Here is a 22,788-nt window from a genome sequence, read left to right on the forward strand (position 1 = left end):
TATTTAACTGTGTACACAGCAATCCAATTGTCAGGACAGACGAAGGTAGCTTGATATTGTTTTACTTCGTTGTTGTCTACTTCAAGCATTGAAATGTCTTTCCCTTTCAAATTGATATTCACATCTATTTTGGAAAGAAAATCACATTTCACGGTAACTAGTGTAAATATATAAAACGTCGACGCCAGAGAACTACCAGTCTCGAGTACCAGTGGTGACACTAGGTTCGCGACAATGGTACGTGTGCCTAGCCCTACCAGTAGTGCCCGTCACTCACACAATCTGCGTGAACACGTAAGTGTATGTTTATATGGCAGAACTCCTGCCATGCGACGGTGGCCTATAAAATTCTAAATACCGGTACACTTTAAATATTTGGTAATATGTGAGTCTAAATAGTCCCAATATCAAACACAAAGATCGGGATCGCATAGAATTAGCCTTTGAGTATACCGTATTTTCTTTATTAAGAGTCTGGCCTAGTGGTAGCTTTGATTAATGAAATAAGCGGCAGGTCTTTTATAATACATGGACAGTTCAAACACAGCGTATGATAAACATGAGCGTAGTCTCTAAATAAGAACTATCTTAACTTGTAGACCTGGTCTAAATGTAAAACTAAAGTTGTGAGTGTATATGGTTTTAAGCCGCTTTGAGCAATATTCCTGAAATATCATTTGGAAGGCAATGACCATGGCTACATGGAAGGGTTGTTTAACCTTTCCTCATTCAACCAGAAATGTTTGATGAACAATTTCGCAATTATTTTAAAAACATTTAAAACAAATATTACTCACCTTTATACAACACAGGGCATAAACGTCCAGTTTGGTGAAGAGTAAACTTGCAATCTGTAAACAAAATGTCTTCTGTATGACAGTACCTGATGCAGGTAGCGCGGCTACAGATATTAGGGGGAAAGAAGGGGAGAAAGTTTTCAGTAAATGTTGTTGAAAACGAATAACTTTGACCGAGCATCTGCAACACGTCCGCATATAAAAATCTTTTTTTTTTAATTTCTTTATTCATCTCAGCAGGTACAGCATACCTATATGTATGCGTGTGTGTCGTGTCAGTAACAGTGTTGTACACGGTATTCAAGAAATGTACATCTTTTCATACATATAAATTGTAGCCTATAAAGTCAATCTCTATCAGTGTGTCTTTATACAGATTAGTTTATAAACAAAGTATGGAAGGAAGACCAGCACCTGAAACAGTTTGCATGGTTACAATTTGTAAATGACATTACGTTTGCAGCATTGTAATAACTGATTATCTCATGCTGCATGTGTTCAAAATGTGGCATTAATCTTTTCTTACATTGACTCTATATTACTTGTTTTGTTATTAAAATAACAATATGCAATGGGTTGTTGTGTTTGCCTTGAAATCCAAACAAAACATTTTCTCTGTTCAAATCAATGGCTCCTTCCACAACGGATATTATCCAAATGTACAGTTTCTCCCAAATCTGTCTTACATGTAAACACTCATATAACATATGGATTACAGTTTCAGGTTGATTTGTATAGAAAGTAAACAAAGGAGTCAACATGTCTATTTTTTATAAATATTTGTAAGTTGTAGGAATGTAGTGATTTATCTTAAACTGAAACCATCTAACATTCTCACTTTAAGAACTCTTTCTGCCATCAATAACCGTTTCACTAAATGTCTTATTCAGTAAAGTTTCCCGTTTATCAAAGCCATGAAACTTAACTAACTCCTGTGCTGATAAAGTCTTCTAAAATTATTTACTACATGTACCTATATTTTGATTTAGCAGATATGATATATTGAATGGCATGTTTGGTCGAGGAGATGTAGAATTGAAAACATTGTATTCTTTTACCTGATAAAATTGTTTGACTGCATATACAACTCCCTAATATTCCATGTAATTTGTTTAGATTTCCTACATATGCACAAAATCATCAAATACATAAATTTTACCTTTGTCATCAACTAAATCGCCAATGAAAGTTACACCCTGTTTGGCCAATGTTTAAAAAAGATGGGGCTATTTCCTATTTGTATTCTTCTATTAAACCATATAGATTGTCACTATTGTCACTAGTATATCACAAGTATGTAGTATCTCACAGCCAGAATAATGGTAATTTCCCACCATATCAATCATTATCGTGACAGAATACATAAACTCGGTTACATACCAAAGCTCAATGTATGTAAAACTGTTAGTTTAGCTGAACAAAGGAAGGGTGTAGGGGGAGGAAGGGGCAAAATAAGTAGTGGATCAATCGATCCTTACAAAACCTGTATCTAAATGCCGGGTTTTGTGTTTTATTATAAAATGAACAAACATAAACACTTGACAAATAAAGTAGGATGACAATTTAGACTTCCATAGCTGTTTTCATTCCTCACAGAACCATCTTTGCTATTTGACATACTGTTAAACCAACACCTAGTGGTTTGATAGGTGTGTCAATATTATACATATCAATAAAATGTATACTCAAAGTGATGTTAAATGTTATGAAAAAAATATGTTGGCTGCTTACATTGTATCTAATGTGCTGTAATTTCTACAGAAAAATGCTCTTTTACTCAAGTAGAAAATCTATATCACTTTTACCATACAACAAACATATTGGAGCACTAGTATATCACAAGTATGTAGTATCTCACAGCCAGAATAATGGTAATTTTACATCATATCAATCATTATCGTGACAGAATACATACACTCGATTACATACCAAAGCTCAATGTATGTAAAACTGTTAGTTTAGCTGAACAAAGAAAGGGTGTAGGGGGGTGGAAGGGGCAAAATAAGTAGTGGATCAATCGATCCTTACAAAACCTGAATCTAAATGCCGGGTTTTGTGTTGGACAATCATTATCAGAATGCATCGTAATCTCGTGTCTCCGTGGCGTACATGCCTTAAGGCTTATTTAAAATCCATAATGCAACGGTCTCACAACGTTTGCAATTAAACCCAATCTCATTTTAACACAAATCTTAAAACGTACTCGGCAGTATCAGCTAATAACTGCGCCCTTAGCGTTCACCTACCTGCTGTCAGTGTGTGAGGGGGTCAGTGTGCCATGATAACAGCGATCTCCTCTCTTGTGTCCTTCCCAGGCTCGAATGTCCTTTATATAAGTTCATAGCTTTGAATTTAACAGTGTGTGCGTTGTGTCAACACGGTTCTACCCTTAGATTGTCCTGCCCTTTCTAGAAGTGGTATAAGGCTTAAACGCTTAAACTAATATATACTCTTCAAAACATGAAACGTACAGATAGTATGCTGTTCATTGAACCAGACTGCACAAAAAATCCGGTATATAAATTGGATATATGTTAATGGAATATGTTGGTGGCCTTATATTCGACAAACGGTGCCTCAAAACGAAGCCATTGTCAATTTGCAATGTCTCAAACGGCATTGTTTTCACACTTGTTAAACCATGTCATGGAGGAAAACAGTAAAGCAAAATGCACGTGCAAGTTATGGCATTCGTAACTCGTGGTAGTGGTTATAAAAAGCCAGAAATAAGCCAATAATATGTCATTCAATTGTCAACATTTTTCAAGTTAAAAAATGCCTAGATCGGAACATCGCCATAGGACGTATCCAAAGAGAGGAATCGCAGTCTTCTGTTGCCCGCCACTTCAACGTCTACCACAGAACCATTTGCCGCCTTTGAAACCGATACACATAGTTCAATTCCAATGCAGACCGGCCGACTAAGAGTTACCACCCTGCACAGGATCGCTACATTCGACTGTTCCACTTACGTCATCGCAATGCCACATCTAAGGAGACTGCAGGACGCATCCCCGGTTTGAGGAGGATATCGGACCAGACTGTCAGGAACCATCTTCGCGAGTCTGGAATCCGACCCAGAAGACCGGTTGTCCCTGTTTGCAACAGATCCATCGACAGCGACGCTTGCGTTGGTGCCATACCTTACAATCTTGGAATTTGAAAACCTGGAGAGGAGTGTGGTTTAGCGATGAATCACGATTTCGTCTTCACCGGCGAGATGGAAGACAACGTGTTTATCTTCGTCGAAGTGAGCGTTTTACACCACATTGTGTACGTTAATTCGACAATGTCGGTGGTGGTAGTGTCATAGTGTGGGGTGCCATATCCTACACAACGAGATCTGACTTGGTTGTGGTTCAGGGACATATGACAGCAAATCGAAACATGAGTCAAATTCTTCAACCTCACCTTCTTCCAATCATTGACCGCCAGAGAGAGCTGTTTCAAGAGGACAACGCTCCACCGCGCACAGCTCGTGTCACGGTAAAATACCACCATAATGCCAACATCAACGACTTGCCCTGGCCGTCGAGATCTCCAGATCTCTACCCAATCGACAACATGTGACTATCAAGCTACAAAATGTCCTATTTGTATTTATGATATTAAAATAAATATATAACTATATCGACCTTATTAGGTACAATAAATTTAAGAAAGTTCTGCCTGTGCGTTACTTGTTTTTGATACACACACACACACACACACACACACACACACACACACAGTGTCTCGTCCCCATAGTCGGCCCGAAAGACACACACACACACGTGTCCATATGTTCATCGTGGTACTAACCAATGCTGGCATACATTGATATCCCAATTGTACACAGGTTCTGTTCATGACCCTCGGTGTGTAGACTGTAGGTCGGGAATGAATAACGACGGCCGGTTTCTAACAATATTGACCAACGGTAACTGAGAAGACATGTGAAGGGTCGTGTTTGTTGAGAGGCAAGTATACCCTGACCAAACAACTCATAATGGCATTGGGAGGTGGGGGGTCGGGGGGTCATTGGTCATTGGTCATTTGTCGCTTATGGGTTCTATACCTAGCTTGATTGCACTTGTCATCGGTACGTCAAGGATATGTGTCGCTTCTCGCAATATTAAATATCCGGGTTTTTTCAGAATTCGCATCGGTGATATGTTAGCCAGGTATTATTGTGGTGCTGTCGCCGTAGTATTGGTTGTTGAAAAACCACAAGAAACATGAATAATTACATATTAGCCAGATACTGTAATCATGAGATAAACATTTGCATCTTAGGGACAGACCATTTGATATTCGGGGACTGGGCCTCGAATTTCAGCGATAGATTACATTGTCCCGAAAATTCTTTAATAAACTAACTATTTAACATTCGAGAGGGGACGCACTGGGCTGAGATTGTGTATGGAGACGAGATTAAAAATATAGGGCAAAATAAAAACACTCTGCAACAATGTATTTTTTGTGGCAGACGATCTAGTCGTCTTTCAACAGTCTGTAGCACAATGTTATTGTTTACCAGCACTTTTGGGGACAATTTATATTTTTCGATACATTCCCAAGCTCACCCACCCCGAATATCAAATGGTCGGTCACTTAGATGCAAAATGTTGATCTCATGTATCAAGTATCTGGCTAATATTTTGATGCCCAATGAATATTGAGTGAGTTTATAATAATAAGTTAAACTGTTATGTCGTTTTTTTCTCTTATATTTTCAGAGTTAAACAACGTAGCATACTGTTATATCTATACGTTGGATTAATTCCAGCAACGTTTGGTATTAGCACATCATTAATCATGTTTTGTTGTTTCATTATTCAACATAAATTCAACAGTATTTGCCAGAATGCAATCTTCTTCCAGGTTCGTAGCAGATAAGTGCAACCATAACCACCCGGTTATGTATTAATATTATTATAAGGATCTATAGTAAGTCAAATAGTCAGTAATACATACGTGTATGATGCATGATGCTATTTATAGTAACTTTGATAAGGCAACTAGGTATGAGCATGCGCAGCAGCGCTTCAATGTCAGCCATCTTGTACATGTTTCGTAAAGCAATCCCACCTCAATCCCCTACTACCGTCTTTGCATATCCTTGTTTTACATTTATTTCATGTTTCTGGGTTCTCTCTGTTGTATTCGACCGCCTCCGTGGTCTAGTGGTAGAGCGTGCGCCCGCATCACACCAAAAGACTTTGAAAGATGGTACTTGTTGTTACCCTGTCTGGCGCTCGGCATTAAGAGGCTAAAACAAGGACTGGTTGGCTCTGAGTCAGTATACTGTGTCTGAGTGGGGTATTCATGTTAAACTGCGGCATGGTATCTCAGTGGGCTAGCACTATAAATCGGCATCAGTCCGGCCTTGTAAAAGCAGCCACACATACACGTGCATGCACGTCGCTATATAAGTGCAGTAATCTTGGACGCGACGTTAAACCCAATTTCACCTCACCTCTGTTGTTTTCACTTATTTGCATTAGCAGTCAGTATCGGGAGCCGAGCCAAGTTCAGCCAACACCGTAGCCGATCCACCGCGATATTTGTCATGAGGTCTTAGGATGACAATGGCTTGACGTTCATGTCGACATCACCAGACATGAACACGCCTATCAAGAAAGTGCAAAGTAAATCGGGACTGATCTGAAAACATGACACGTGACCAGCGACGATTATTCCAGATTATTCTTTTGGAATATAGTCAAATGGGTCCAGAGGGTCACTGGTATCAAGTTATTGGAATAATGCTCATAGCGATTTTTGGCAAGGTATGGACCCCTAGAGTTGGAAAATGTGTGATAGCATTTCAGCGGTGGCAGCTTTTTAAGGTGTTATCACCGTTGTTTTTTTTTAAAATGGCCGCCACAATACGCGTTACCACATATAAGTGGCCATATCTAAGCTCATAGAGCAGTTAGGAAGGTCATTCTGGTGTCTATGACTAGGTTTGAGGGGTCCAAGATTTCATTTCTGCCTTTACCAAAACCATCGGAGCATGTTTTTTATGTGAAAATCCAAAATGGCCGCCAAAATGTTTATTACCACATACAAGTGGCCATATCAAAGGCCATAGAGCAGTTAGGACAGTCATTTTGGTGTCTTTGACTAGGTTCGTTTGGTCGTTTGGTCAAAAATCGCTATGAGCATTATTCCCCTACCATTTGCCAAAATTTTGAACCGAGGCTGATGGCCTAAAATGACGATTTGTAAGGGGCGACAGAACACGTGGCCGTCGAGCATGGAGATGAACTGCATGTAGACGATACCTTATCGTCTGACGCGTAAGTTCAGTAATGTGATTCGCCGTTCGATCTCGATTTCGTTGAGACTGGTTTCGGATCAATCGACCCTGTACTCATGGCGGGGACTCCTTAACGGGGTCGATCGTCAACATTTTTGGTTTGTTGGTACCTGACCACAGTCTGCTAATCCCAGACTGTGAAACATTGACCGTATTGCCACTGCACGCTGACTTCGGCCAGTTTCCAGCATGTCCCAAGCTCGTAGACGGCTCCGCGCGTTGCAGACGCCGGATCGTCAGTTTATACAGAAACACTGAATGAAATGAAGTAAATCACAAGCGTAGGATCAGCAGAATCAATAAGACTGACGGAAATAACGGTCCACAGAGATTAATCGACCTTCCTTGAAAGTGTCAAAATCAAGAATTGCACCCTGCACACGTGTGTTGCGCTGCTGCGTGAAGCACGTATAAACTATATGATGTGTTTTGCTGTTACGTTTTACAGATATAACGTTCTTCCATTGTTAGATTGTTTGTCGTCAATACCTACCTTTGTGCTAGTACTTGATAACATTGATATTTTACGATCCTCTACTTTTGTGAAGAGTATATTCAGATCATATTTATAAGAATATCATAGTGATTGAGCTGCACTCATATCTGGCCAACATCTCGGAAACTGCTTTAATAAATGCAGTGATGATGTACATGAATTGTTGTTACCATAGCAATGTTATCAAATGCGATGGTAATGTACAGAAATGTTCAAAGAATATGGCACATTGACTGACCATCATACTGACCTCACCGACCAATCCCACTCCCTCATTGCATGACGAGACCCGTGAAGATCCGGGGTAGATTAGGTCTTCAGCAACCCATGCTTGCCGTAGGGCGACTGTGCTTGTCGTAAAAGGCGACTAACGGGATCGGGTGGTCAGGCTCGCTGACTTGGTTGATGCATGTCATCAATCCCAATTGTGTGGATCGATGCTCATGATATTAATCACTGAATTGTCTGGTCAAGACTCTATTATTTACAGACCGCCATCATATAGCTGGAATATTGCTGAGTGCGGCGTAAAACAACAAACCAACCAACCAACCAACCATTGCATGATGGATAATCACAACACACAGCAGTCTATTCACCTTGATTTTTTTCCAGTGAGGATTCCGGGTTAGAATTGATACCCAGAAATCTATGTATGCCTGAACGTCAGCGGCGAAATAATGGATCGAGTGTTCACGCTTGGTGACGTGGTTGGTGGCCTGTCATCCTGTCCCGACAACAAGGATGGTTGCTCATGATATCAATCACTGCATCATCTGTCCCAGACTCGATTATGTACCGACTGTCATATAGCAGGGATATTTTTGAGTGTGGCGTTAAACAACACACATTTTGAATTAGCCTGGAGAGCCACAGTGGCTTGGTTCTTTTTTATTGCCTAGTTGATGTGAAGCTACATCTCCACGGCATGCCCTGGGGGCGTATAAAGATGTTTTCATTAACCTTGCCAGGTGAGTGCGACGTGAGTCATATGCTTCGCAACTCGTACTTCACAAGGGATTGGCTGCATAATGTACACAGACAAATACATAGCGAGAAGGTCATCTTGACCCATGTAATGTTGGACAAGTACATATTTTTAGTTAAGATTATGAAAATGTCTTATGTCGCTTTTATTTATGTAAAGTGTGTGTGTGTATAGTGTTAGAGTGCACGAGCATAGTTCCCATGTAAAGACTCACACTGTAGATACATACAGGGATACACACTGTGTACACACATGCAGGACGACGCACTGTGTACTTACATGCATAACGACACACGGTACATACATACAGGACGACACACTGTGTACATACATACAGGACGAAACACTGTGTACATACATAGAGGGTGACACACTTTGTACATACATGCATAACGACACACTGTACATACATACAGGATGACACACTGTGTACATACATGTATGACCCCACACTGTGTACATACTAGTACATACAGGATGACAAACTGTGGAGATAAATACAGGACGACACACTGTGTACATACATACAGGACGACACACTGTACATACATAAAGAACGACACACTGTGTACTTATATACAGAACGACACATTGTGTACATACATACAGGACGACACACTGTGTACATACATACAGGACGACACACTGTGTACATACATACAGGACGACACACTGTGTACATACATACAGGACGACACACTGTACATACATAAAGAACGACACACTGTGTAGATACATACAGGACGACACACTGTACATACATAAAGAACGACACACTGTGTAGATACATACAGGACGACACACTGTGTACATACATACAGGACGCCACACTCTGTGCATACATACATGACGACACACTGTCTACATACATACAGGACGACACACTGTGTACATACATACAGGACGACACACTGTGTACATACATACAGGACGACACACTGTGTACATACATACATGACGACACACTGTGTACATACATACAGGACGACACACTGTGTACATGCATACAGGACGACACACTGTGCACATACATACAGGACGACACACTGTGTACATACATACAGGACGACACACTGTGTACATACATACAGGACGACACACTGTGTATATACATGCAGGACGACACACTGTGCACATACATACAGGACGACACACTGTGTACATACATACAGGACGACACACTGTGTACATACATACAGGACGACACACTGTGTACATACATACAGGACGACACACTATGTATATACATACAGGACGACACACTGTAGATACATACAGGACGACACCCTGTGTAGAGGTATGCATGGCGATATACAATCGTTCGGTAACAAATTCCCATCTGTTTTTTTTGTAGCTCAGGTGGTACGTGCTTGGTGCAAGGGGCCAAGTCGTTCGTGCAATCTTCGTTATAGAACACAGCGATCTAACACTTCATTGTACATGATGTTATTGTAGTGTTCTAATATATCATCGCCTCATTGAATTAGATTAGGTGGAACAGTCCTACCTTCCTAGCTTGATGTGAGTGCATTCGATAATGTGTACAAGCAACATTGATAAATATCGAATGCACCCTATTATACTCACATAAATTGCACAGTTACAGGGTGTGGTGGCGTACAGACTGTGTAGGTCATAGGCATTGTATAGACTTGTGTACGTCATAGGCATTGTATAGTCTGTGTGTACGTCATAGGCATTGTATTGACTGTGTGTTTATCATAGGCATCGTACAGTTACGATGGATGGAATATGAGGAAATACAAAGTGTCAAATATGTGCAAGCACTGCCAGACACAGGTTGTTCTGTCTACATGTTGCCATGCTTCAGCTTTAATAATGCTCAATCATGCGAAGCATAACATTTCGATTCACGCAAATCGGTTTACAGACAATGCATGTCTTCCGGAAAAAAACCCAACTGCTCTTTTGCGTTTAGAACGGTTGGCGATTTGCAAAGGTCATAAAGTAATGACTATAACCCGTAACACGATGCTGACATCAATAACGAATATGGAAATCTTAACAAATCCCTGGTGTGTGTCACATCGTATTGTGCAGCACTGTGACGACCCGGTGCCACGGGCCACGATGAAGCACCAGTGAACACCATACAATGTAAGGGCTAAATGGAGAGTACATGATTAGTCAGTGTGGCCAGGAGCAGGAGAAGACACCGCAACAGGAGACATGGTGAGAGGGGTGTGTCACGTTGGAGTAGAGAGTACTAATCATTAGTCAATGGGGTCAGGAGAAGACACAGCTACAGGAGACATGGTGAGAGGTGTGTGTCACGTTGGAGTAGAGAGTACTAATCATTAGTCAATGTGGTCAGGAAAAGGAGAAGACACAGCTGTAGGAGCACGTGGCGAGAGGGGTGTGTCAGGGCTGAATAGAGAGTACTGATGATTAGTCAATGTGGTCAGGAGAAGACACAGCTACAGGAGACATGGTGAGAGGTGTGTGTCACGTTGGAGTAGAGAGTACTAATCATTAGTCAATGTGGTCAGGAGCAGGAGAAGTCACAGCTGTAGGAACACGTGGCGACAGGGGTGTGTCAGGGCTGAATATAGTGTACTGATGATTAGTCAATGTGGTCAGGAGCAGGAAAAGACACAGTTGCAGGAGACATGGTGAGAGAGGTGTGTCAGGGCTGAATATAGTGTACTGATGATTAGTCAATGTGGTCAGGAGCAGGAGAAGACACAGTTGCAGGAGACATAGTGAGAGGTGTGGTTCACGTTGAAGTAGAGAGTACTAATGATTAGTCAATGTGGTCAGAAGCAGGAGCAGACACAGCTACAGGAGCACGTGGCGAGAGGGGTGTGTCAGGGCTGAATAGAGAGTACTGATGATTAGTCAATGTGGTCAGCAGCAGAAGAAGACACAGCTGTAGGAGCACGTGGCGACAGGGGTGTGTCAGGGCTGAACAGAGTGTACGAATGATTAGTCAGTGTGTCCAGGAACATTACTGACACAGAACGATGACACACAAAGAGATGCTTTCGATCAAGTAGGTTTCCCCTATTTTTGTCATCCTTGAATTAATCATGCAACGTTCCAGTGTTGGTTTTACGCCTCAACAAGATGCCTTGTGCCATCAACAGATACACACACACACGATTAAGTCTCCGCAGCCTTCAACTCCTGGAATTATTTATTCAAGACAAACTGGCTGAAGCTTCCTGGTTTTCTAAGTCCTTATGGATCGCCACCATCGTCACATCCCCGCGTGTGTTCTTCTGATCCCCCATGGTGTCTGCCAGAGGCTGGTCCTTCGTATCCTTCATTACGACAGATAACAATCCACAGACGGCCATTGTCGAACCAACAATGACGAAAGGCTCCACGAGGTTACTATCACCCTGTCAAAATGATATTGAATGTTTTCATCTGCAGTGGTGTCATGTTATGTCAAAATCTAAAATACTCCTCGTTAATGATTTTATTCATAATGTGCCAAAGTACCTGGCAATATTGGTTTATTACATTACATTCATGTCTCAAATCAGTTGTTTTATGTCTGATAGACGGTGAGTGAGCACATATTTGAAAGCGTATTAAATGCTCAAGTGGTATGTATTACAAGTCAATGCCGAATTCTTTGTTTTTCTTTTTGTTGTTACTTGTTTGTCAACACTGCTCTATGTGATTATAACTATTTCATATTGCAAAGTTGAATGACAGTCACCTGATTACGGAGCTGAGTATCATTGATATCATTCCAAATTTAAAAAAGCCTGAATACCAATAGTTATTTCAGTATATAAATAGAACAACAAGATCTTACATAAAACAAAATGTCACTTCAAAATTAGACTCGGGGGAGTGACTTCTGCTTTCAACAGTATTCCAGTTGTATCACAACGTCAGCTTAATGTGGGAGGAAAGCCCGAGGAGGTGCAGATCTTAGCCGTTTACCACATGTGGACAAACCTAAAAACATAATCAGGGCAAACCGAGATTCAAACCCAGGATCTTAAGTTCCTGGCGTACCCAGGGGACACAACTCTGCACAGCGAATTGCGGCGCCTTAGGGTTATTTACCACCCATGCCGCTTTTGCACGAAGGAAGATATTTCTACACAGTTGAAAAGAATGTCCGACATCTTACAGTCAGCAAATTGCCTCACGGATGTGGTTCAATGGACTTTATTGAACAATGAACATACCCCTGCAAAGACGTATGGAGCGATCATGCCACCAACTCGTGCTGCTGTATTAGCTGCTCCGTAACCCAAATTTCTGTAGAAAATGTAAACAAAACATTGAAAATACATTACCACAATTTTGGCAAATATTAAGGGCTGTATTATAGCTGAACGTTATTGGTTATTGGTCCAATTATGAACTTCGTGAATGTCGCTATTTATCAGCCACACAAGATAAAGACGTCATGTTCTGAATTATTACGTGTACTGTACCTTATGACAGTAGGGTACGTCTCGTTTGACCACAACGCGTAGGCAGCCCAAGCTCCACCAACACCGAGTTTGGTCACCAGAGCCAAGACGTTAATGATGACTCCCTGTTCGTCTTTTGAGACTGAAACATACGTATGGTATTGATTAATTTGACAGCATAGCTACATTGAAAATTACCTCATATTCACGGTACTGATTCATGTGATAGCACAGTTATTTCGAGCATCACTTCATATTCACGGTTTTGATTAATTTGAGAGCACAGCTAAATCGAAAATTACCTCATAATCACGGTACTGATAAATATGACAGCACAGCTAAATCGTACATCACTTCAAATTCACAGTATTAATCATGTTGAAAGCACAGCTAAATCAAGCACGACTGTTGATAACAAAGATAAATCGATTACCACTTCTTACTGAATTGTAGAGAAAGTACGTCAATGATGTTACAAATAAGGCGACAGTTAATAGACTTAAGTCAACAATGCACTGATGTGTAGGTGAACTGCAGATCATTTCCTAAAACATATTTCACTGGCACATATCAATTTGTCATGCAGTTCAATTCATGAGAGTAGGACGGACAAATGAACTTTGCCATTACAAATCCACACCTGTTTTCGCAATGATTGCAACACCAAAAGCAGCAGAAGTGGCAACAGCAAAGAAACCAACCGCTGTCCATTTTCTACCAAATCTACGAAACATAAGCAATGAGGTTGATGAGTGAACGAGTTCAAACGTAACGTCTTATCAACAATATTTCAAGCATGAGAAATGGGGTTAACCTAACAAACGGACATGATGTTAGTATTGTACGGGTACATGTATATGAATATATGAGCTGGATTCATTACAAAACATATAAGAATAACCATACTGTCTGGAAGTAATGTGAAGTACAAAACCACCGACACCACTGTTTACACAACTTTTGTCGTACACAATTTGGAGTAGAAGCTGCTAGAATGGGAGAAGACTGAAAAGAAACCCACATTCTTCTTTGAAATTGTGGTTGTGTAGAGCAGGACATGTTTACCCTTTTCTCGGGACACCTGATGTCATAACTGATTTTCAGTTATCTATTCCTATAATTTCGCCATTACATTGCCTTTTACTCCCAAAGGTATCTCTTTCGGTGTCTAATCTAGACCAGTTATTCCCTGGCGTGCATGTACACTAAGGGACAACTCACTGCTTCAGATAGATGCCGTTGTTGTTTCTTTCTAAACTCGTCTTTGAAACCTTCTTTAAATATGATAGATACGGTCATCTTCAGTTATGAAGATGTCAACATCTTGAAGCTTCAGAGGATGATACAGACAGTCGATTGATAACAAAGGTATTTGCACCTGGAGTTGCATTTGTGTAACATGAGAAAACAAAATTGTTATTTTTTACATAATGAATCCAACAGTGTTTTACGAGGGTGTTGTCGATGTTTTTTCAGACATACAAGTAGGACATGAGTAACACATTTTGACCTTCATTACCCTACGTGTTGGCTTAAGAAAATTAACCTGTGATTTAAAGCAGCCTTGTCCTCGAGCTGAATTTAATTCTAATTCCACAACATGTGTCAATGCTATTGTCTTGAGACCAGTCCAACGATTTATAAAAACAATAAAAAGTACCCGCTGATCTCCTATTCACACAACGTTGGGAGAAACAGTTTTATCTTGTGATGATACCCGTTGGAAGAATGTGAATGATTGAGTTGGGTTCAACACTTCTTTGAACAGTATTCAAGTTATATCACGGCGTGTCAGCTTGATGTAGAAGGAAAGCCTGCAGTGATGCAGGTCACAGACGTTTATCACTTCGGTGAAACCCACCAGCACGGAGATGGTGCTGACAAACCCAGAAACATATCCAGGGCGAACCGGGATTCGAACCCACGATCATAGGTTTCTGGCGTGCCCAGGGGACGCAACTCTGCACAGCGATTTGCAGTGCCTTAGAAGACTGGGCAACCCATGGCCTCGAGTCAGCTTTAAAACACATTGCCAACAACTTGTGTTTGTCTGACAAAGCGACTCATGAATCGGCTGGTCAGTCTCCTTGACTTGGTTAAGAGGGTGTCTTCGCACCCGACAGTGTGGACCATTGCCCATAATATCGCTCACTGAATCATCTGGGCCAGGATCGATGTGCAGGGCATTGCCTGGAATGATACTGAATATGCCGTTAAATAACATCCAAACAAATACACCTAGAGATGAGATTACTTGTTGTTTGTGAAGAAAGTCAACACAGTAGTTGGCACTTCCACCACTCCCAGAAGAAAGATGTTCAGATACAGGTTGCCTGCGAGTCTCCCTGCACCGAACGATATCCCATAGTACACCAGCGACAGACACGCCCTGAAAAACATTATTTTTTCATATCGCTGAAGTTTAATAAATATTGTTTTCGTTAATCAAGACGACCAAAATATGCTTTTTATATGGTAGGAGAACTGTAATTCCTTTGTTGAGAAATACCAAACAACAAATCGAATGCTTCTCGCTCCATCTAAAGAACAATCATAGCCCTAAAATTGACGTGAAGTTATAAGGAAATCGTAGGCTATCGTAAAATATTTTCGAAACTATCGTAGCCCAAAGATATCTTAAGTTTGTCGTAAATCTAAGATAGCCCAGTTCCTGTCGTTGGCTTTTTCTACCTTCATCCAAGATGGCGGCATACTTTGCCTAAGATATTTTTCAAACAAATAATCTGCTTTCCGTTCAAACCTTGACATTTCATTTTGTGAAAACTGTGTGATTCAAATTGACAATTAGAATAAAAGAAGAATGCATCAAAGATTTCAGAAATGTTGTTGATCGTCACAGCAATCCACGTAACTATGGAGTCGATGGCTTACAATATATTTCTATCCGAGTCTATGCTGTAGAAGTGTGAAACAACATACCTTTTCGATAATTTGGGAAGGATAAAAATGGAAGGTGTCGGCAGGTTATAGAAATGACAGTGACCTTATTGATAATCTAGGGGCAGCTAATCTTAGTTAATACTGTAACTGACAGTGGTTTGCCTTTGTAGTCGCGAGGCCTTGCTCAATATTACAGTTTTGATAAAGCGCAGAGTTCCGCTGTTATATTTTCTGTATCTCATTTGTGACAATGTTATAGTCTTTATTTTCACATTTTATAAAATTATATCAATCTACGTATGTGAAAAGTGCAAAACCATAAGCGTTTCTCATCAAGTTTTACATCAAAAATAGTGTTGGACGAGCAGTTTCAATGATTTAATATAACTATACAGTGTACTATTTATTGATTTAGCAAGGAAATACGTGTAATCAAATATATGTATAATATATTTGTATGAAGAGAATATTCAATGTTCTTCTAGCAAATGTAATTGTATTCTGTTTTAAAAACAACTTCTACAATCCACAAACAATCATTTTATTAATGGCGAACATTTACCAACCCGCGACAATCGTGTCAACACGGGGGTTCCCCTAGCCATAAATTTGCATCTAAATTCACTACTGTTCTACTGTCGGCTAGCCACAATGGCTAGACTGGACCCTAGTGGAATGGTTCATGCCATAAAAGTCTAGCAACCGAACACTAATTAAGACGGGCCGACCTTGTATTTATGGTCTGGTGAACACAGCTCAATGACCGCTCATTACCTCAAATTTCACATTTCACTGTTTTGGTTTATCTCACTGTTCATTTGATAAATTTGTCAACTTCAACTGGAACCCGGTCCCGTGTTACACGTGTGGCACACGCGTCTGCAACGAGTGACCCACGCGTGTGCAACGGGTTGTACACGCGCTACACACCCATTGCACACCCGTGTCCAACGGGTGCTCAACCCGTGTGCAACCCGTTGAGCACCCGTGTCACATGCGTGTTACACGCATTCTCAACGCGTGTTAGGGGAATGAACTTCTAGGCAGTAGTGTAGGTTACCTATATTATTGAAAGCAAAATATTTGATAAAAATTGATTAAATATCGTTTATTGCACAATTGCTTTCCTTAAAAACAGGTGATTAACAACGAAGATGTATTCCATTAAATATAGCATTTGTTCGGTATTTTGACAGTAGAAGTTAAGTACATATTTTTGTATCTTATTTTCTAGAATTGCGATTTGAAAAATCAAAAATGTGTTCCCATGCTGTTGTCAAAGTCAAAATGTAACATTTGACCATTGTCCAAAATTCAATTTCCAATATATTTTCGCAGAAAAATGTATATTGAATGAAATGTACTGATCAATATATAATATACATTTTCCACACAATAATCTCTGAATTCAATGGACCGATTTTAAAATAATATTTGATGATGGTCAATTTTAAGTTTATATGTACATTTACCCGTTTTACCTTTACAAAAATATAAAAACTTGAGACCATTCAGAAAAAAAATCATTTTGAAGGATAGGGTCACCGGACATATACTATTAAATGACCCCCAGGAATGCTGTCAAACAAGCCAAACGTCATCGAACTTCGTTCAGGAATAGATTTCACACATTTACAATGTAGATATTTCGCTCCTCAGCTAGATTTAAATGAAATCAGACAAATCATTTTATTAACTCTGCTTAATTTAAAAGGATAGAAAAGGACTAAATTATATGTATGTTCATGATAATTGGTGGCGTGTTCAATAAGACAACATAATTTGACCATTCCTAAATGATCTCCCTTTGTGAACGAAAATTTGTGTCACTTTCATATTTGGAAAAAGAATTATGGATCCAGATAGATACAAAATTGTACATCATCTAAATACAAATAGTTTGATATCGTATTTGAGACCTTGGTTTATTCTTGAAATATATTGGTAACATAGATAACAAACAAACTAAGTTTTCATTGTCATTATAGCGCGCCCGTGGTTGCGCTGCTTCCTGAACAGTTTTGAGTGTTTCCAGGTATAATGTTGGTGTTTTCTCTATAAATTTGACTTTTGACATAAACACACAAAAACATGCAGTATTGTTACACTGACCCAGTATACATCACGTATCGTCAGACTTGAACACGCATGTTAAATGCTGAACGCCTGCTGTTCGATCAAAGGTCTCGTCATTGTCATTTAGAATAACGTCCCTTACTTTCGTCCATGACTTGACGCGATGTGTTTATATTAAGTTCTGCGCGCTCGCGAGAGGACAATTGGAGTGAGTGAGTAAGGTTTTACGCCGCTTCTAGCAATATTCCAGCAATATCACGACAGGGGACACCAGAAAAGGGCTTCACACATTGTACGCAGGTCGGGAATCGAACCCGGGTCTTCGGCATGACGAGCTAACGCTTTAACCACTGGGCTACCCCACCGCCCCAGGACCATTGGAAGGGAAAATGGTGAAGTATCTTTTTGCACATTATTTCAATTCTAATAGCGATTAACTTCTTTTATAGGCATTTGTAGTAACACAATACTTATTGATTATAACATTTATTGGGCTTGAAAATTGTCTCTGCATTGAACACGAAAGCTATTTATGTTCGGGTGGTCATGGCATCTTCATAAGAACAAAACGTCTACATGTAGGACATATAGTTAGGATTGTACGGAATGTCACTGAAACAGTTGCGAGTTAAACTGTGTGACCTAACAATGTCATCATGAATTCGGTCTCACTTCTCCATGTTGTTATTGCTAGCGGCTTGGAAATCCCCTAGACGTCATTTGGAAACACCCCACGTTTTCAGTCTCTAACACAAATGAGTTCTCTGTCAAAATAACGATAGGTATCGCAGCTCTAAACGATCTGCGACAGATTTACGATAGTTTTCAAACACTATCGTATCTTAAACTTAAGATATCTAATCTTTGAACGTAAGTCGTTAAGATTTATCTCAGCTAAGATCGCTTAAAAAATCTAGGCCCTGAAGTCTGAGTTGTCCCAATTCTCTGTGTAATGTACCTTGTTGTGACAGGATCCGTTGATCAGAGCTTCGAATCCCAGATTAACTCTTTTTAAAACCCACTCACTATACTTACCATACGAACTGTATGATGAGAGATTTCCAGCATATGCTCCAGCCCCTGTAGATGTCCAGGTAAGTGTACTTGCTGCCAGACGATCTCAGACTCTTCTCCTCTTCTGCCACTTGTTTCAGCAGCTGCAGTGTGTTTGGGGGCTTCTCTCTTTTGTTGTATCGACTCATCTGATCCACGACCTTCTCAGCCTCATCAGTACGCCCTTTGACAGCCAACCAGTGCAGACTCTCTGGGACAAAGCTGGCAGCGTCCGAAATAGATAGGTAAGAGTCAGGTGGAACGCGTTAACAATGGCTTTGCATTCTATTTCCCAATTCGCTACTTTTAAAGAACTTGGGATACCCGTAGTGCATAATAAATGAATCTGCAACAATTCAAGAAAAATATATTACACCCAGTGGTGATTCAGAGAGAGGGGCCCATGCAGGCTATGTTTATCAATGTGTTTTAGTCACGCTCAATGTTGTTGTACTTATACAGTGACATGCATGTATCGCGAGATATAGACACCTTCACCTGACCTACAGATGCTTCCTATAAATAACATAAACCTTTCACACGTGTGCGTGAGTGTATGGGTGGTGGGGTGGGTGGGGGTTTGTGTGTGTGTGTGTGTGTGTGTGTGTGTGTGCGTGTGTGTTTTGTGTACATGTACGTGCGAACGTGTAGCTGCTTGAACTAGTCCGAAGTAATGACGGTATTATCGTCCTAGGCCTAATGAGATACCATGCCAAAGTTTGACACAATTACCCCACTCCGACGAAGTATACCATCTCACAGCCGAATAGTCCTTGTTTTTAATCCCCTAAATGCTGACCCCCAGGCAGGGAAAGAACAAGTACCGTCGTTTGACTTCGTATGCTATGACGCTGCAGTGGATCGGGCCTCTGACCTTCCGCTCTCTGTGCAGACGCTCTATCCAGTAGACCCTGAGGCGATCTGAACGGATCAGATGGTCAGGTTTGGCGACTTGTTGATTGACTGCTATCTTTGCGCAATGTGGTGAGGGGAAATGGGGTTTAACATCGCGTCCAAGATTATTGCACTCACATATCGGCGCGCGCGCGTGCGTGCGGTGTGTGTGTGTGTGTGTGTGTGTGTGTGTGTGTGTGTGTGTGTGTGTGTGTGTGTGTGTGTGTGTGTGTGTGTGTGTGTGGCTGCTAGTACTAGTCCGGTCTGATGCCGATTTACAGTGCTAGTCCACTGACATACCACGCCACAGTTTAGCATGATGCCCCATTCAGTAAGAGTATACTGACTGAGCCGACCAGTCCTTGTTTTAGCCCCTTAATGCCGAGCGCCAGACAGGGTAACAACAAGTACCATCTATTTGCTCTCCGGGCGGAAGGCTCTACCACCACACCACAGAGCGGGTCATATCTTTGCCCAATAACTGCTGAGTCCACTGCAGATGTAATTATTTACTGACCACTGTCATATAGCTGGTATATTGCTGAATGTGGCTTTAAATAATCAGACTATATTGGTATGTTTTGAAGGTAGTATAGTTAGTTAAAAAAGTGCAGGTTCATGCAAAACCTCTTTTTTTATAGTGTATGATTATCATGTTGACATATTTTGGATGCTAATGATGCAGCATTTAATCAAAGGCTTAGTAGTCAGTGGGTTGGATGGAGGCTCTGACAATTTCTCACTCTCGACTTGAGATACTTACAACCATCCCGCGAAGAAGGGCAGATGAAGGGCAGCCAGTATGATGTGTTGATGAGACCAGTCAGGCCTCAACCAGCTCGACAGGGCAAATGCACATAAACCAGTTACCCAGACTGGAATTGCCGATGCAAGTGATCGCCATTTCTTTCCAACGAACTCAATGATATACGGGTAGCACACCACCAGAAGAGAGCCTGTCATCATCCCGATGAGAAAACGCAACACTGTAAACATCTGCCAGTTGACGGAGAACGCTGCCACCAGGTTGAATCCACCTTGAAGGACCAGACAGACGAAGTAAGTCCACTTCCGACCGAGGACGTCAGCAGACTGTCCACCAAGCAATGCCCCAACAAAGACTCCAGCCATTTGTACTGATGTGACGAGAGGATTGATCTCTTTGCGGTCACAAATCAAACCCCACTGAAAGAAGAAATCAATGCATATCTGTTAGTTTAACGTCGCACTCCACACCAGCTTTAAATGTGCCAGCCTTTAAATAATAGAGTATGGACGAGACAAACCAGTGATAGCAATAGAGCATACTTCATGCGTTTTCATAGAGAAGCATCATTTTACAATACCATTCTATGCAATTTGAACAAGCGACAGCGATTCCCGGATTCCCTATTAGCGAAGGTTCCTAGTCAACCCATGCTTGACGTAACGCCGCTTCAACAGTATCTTTGTTATATCATGGCGTGTCAGCTAAAAGTGGGAAGAAAGTCCGAAGTGATGCAGGTCTCAGACGTTTACCAATTTGATTAAATCAAAAGCTTATCAGAAAAGAGGTCACAATCATTTGCTCGGTGACTCAGTTGATTTGTCATGTCATCGTACCAGGGCGGTATTGGGCGTTGGTCATAATATCAATTATTGGTTTGTCGTTCTCCAGATTCTATTCAACGCATGACGCCGTCATATAGCTGTAATATTGCTTAGTGTTATAATAAACTACAATCAAATTGAACACTCCTTATTTTCTAACACAAGTTTGAAAGGAGGCTGAATTAAGGTTACCTACCTCACTGACGATAGTTTTTTTATCCTGGCTGTACACAACCTGACAGGTGATGTTGTCCGAGGTGGGACAAAATTTGAATGTGACGTTGTTCATGTAGTAGGTCTCATCAACAGAGGGCGCTGTAGCTGGGACACACCACCAATCTGGAGTAGTCCCCGCAAACGACATTATCAACATCCCCCACGCCATCAGCATCTTTGGACCGAATATGAAGACAACCATGAGGATCTGGAAGCGGGACATGCCCCCGACGGCCTCGATGATGTCGTCCGTGTACATCCTTGTCACCGTAGCGTCTTCACTGTTTGTAAAGATACAAACAAATAGTCTTGTACTGATAAAAAAGTACAGCATGAAGTTATTAGTGTTGTAAGACCTTGATGTTCATTATTAGGACAAATACGTTTTGGGAATTCAGAATTCTTACTTGTAATATTCTCCATGGCAAACGTTAATGTGATCTTAAGGATCTTGACGGCATTGATATTTAACTGTATGGACATTAATTTGTGTAAATATAAGCGTCTACGCTACGCCAGAGATCAACCAGTCTCGAATAACCACCGAAACATATTTGGTCGTAAAAGAAAAATAGCTGAGAAATCTATATGACACCAGGTGTTCGCGAAAAGGGTAAGCATGTTCTGTCTTAGCGGTAGCACCCGCCATTCACTCAATGTGCGTGAAGAAGTATTTGTAAGTTTATTTGTAAGAGGCTACACAACAGAACTCCTACCAGCAGCCTATAAAATTAGAATTGATATGAAGTCTAACTAAATACGGTACAGTTTACATGCATGGTAATATGTGCGTCTAAATAGTACCAATATGAAACACAAAGATAATGATCGCATTTAATTAGCCTTTTAATTAAACCTATGTCCTTTATTAAGAATCGGGGCTTGTGGTAGAAGTTTTGCAGTTATGAAAGAAGCGGCAGGCCTTTTATAACATAGGGGCCGGTTCAAACACAGCTAATGCTATACCAAGGCCGAGTCCCCAATAAGAACCATCCTAAGATAAGCCTTGGATCAAGCGATCAGAGCAACACCTGAATCTAAATTCCCGGTTTTGTGTTGGACAATCCCTA

At 40.8% G+C, this 22,788-nt stretch overlaps 1 protein-coding gene across 1 annotated transcript; it reads right to left on the reverse strand.

The window, feature by feature from the left end:
* Positions 1-11,740: 11,740 nt before the first annotated feature.
* On the reverse strand, positions 11,741-21,978 carry LOC139447937 (organic cation transporter protein-like). Its single transcript, XM_071229435.1, has 8 exons — positions 21,699-21,978; positions 20,676-21,097; positions 19,001-19,240; positions 15,243-15,377; positions 13,629-13,711; positions 13,010-13,130; positions 12,758-12,830; positions 11,741-11,950 (listed from the first exon to the last, which is right to left on the reverse strand). Exons 1-8 carry the CDS (start codon positions 21,975-21,977, stop codon positions 11,747-11,749), a joined length of 1,557 nt encoding a protein of 518 aa, XP_071085536.1. The 5' UTR covers position 21,978; the 3' UTR covers positions 11,741-11,746.
* Positions 21,979-22,788: the final 810 nt, after the last annotated feature.

This window comes from Haliotis cracherodii, unplaced genomic scaffold (genome assembly GCF_022045235.1).
Source record: "Haliotis cracherodii isolate W230 unplaced genomic scaffold, xgHalCrac1.p SCAF_7, whole genome shotgun sequence".
NCBI lineage: Eukaryota > Metazoa > Mollusca > Gastropoda > Lepetellida > Haliotidae > Haliotis > Haliotis cracherodii.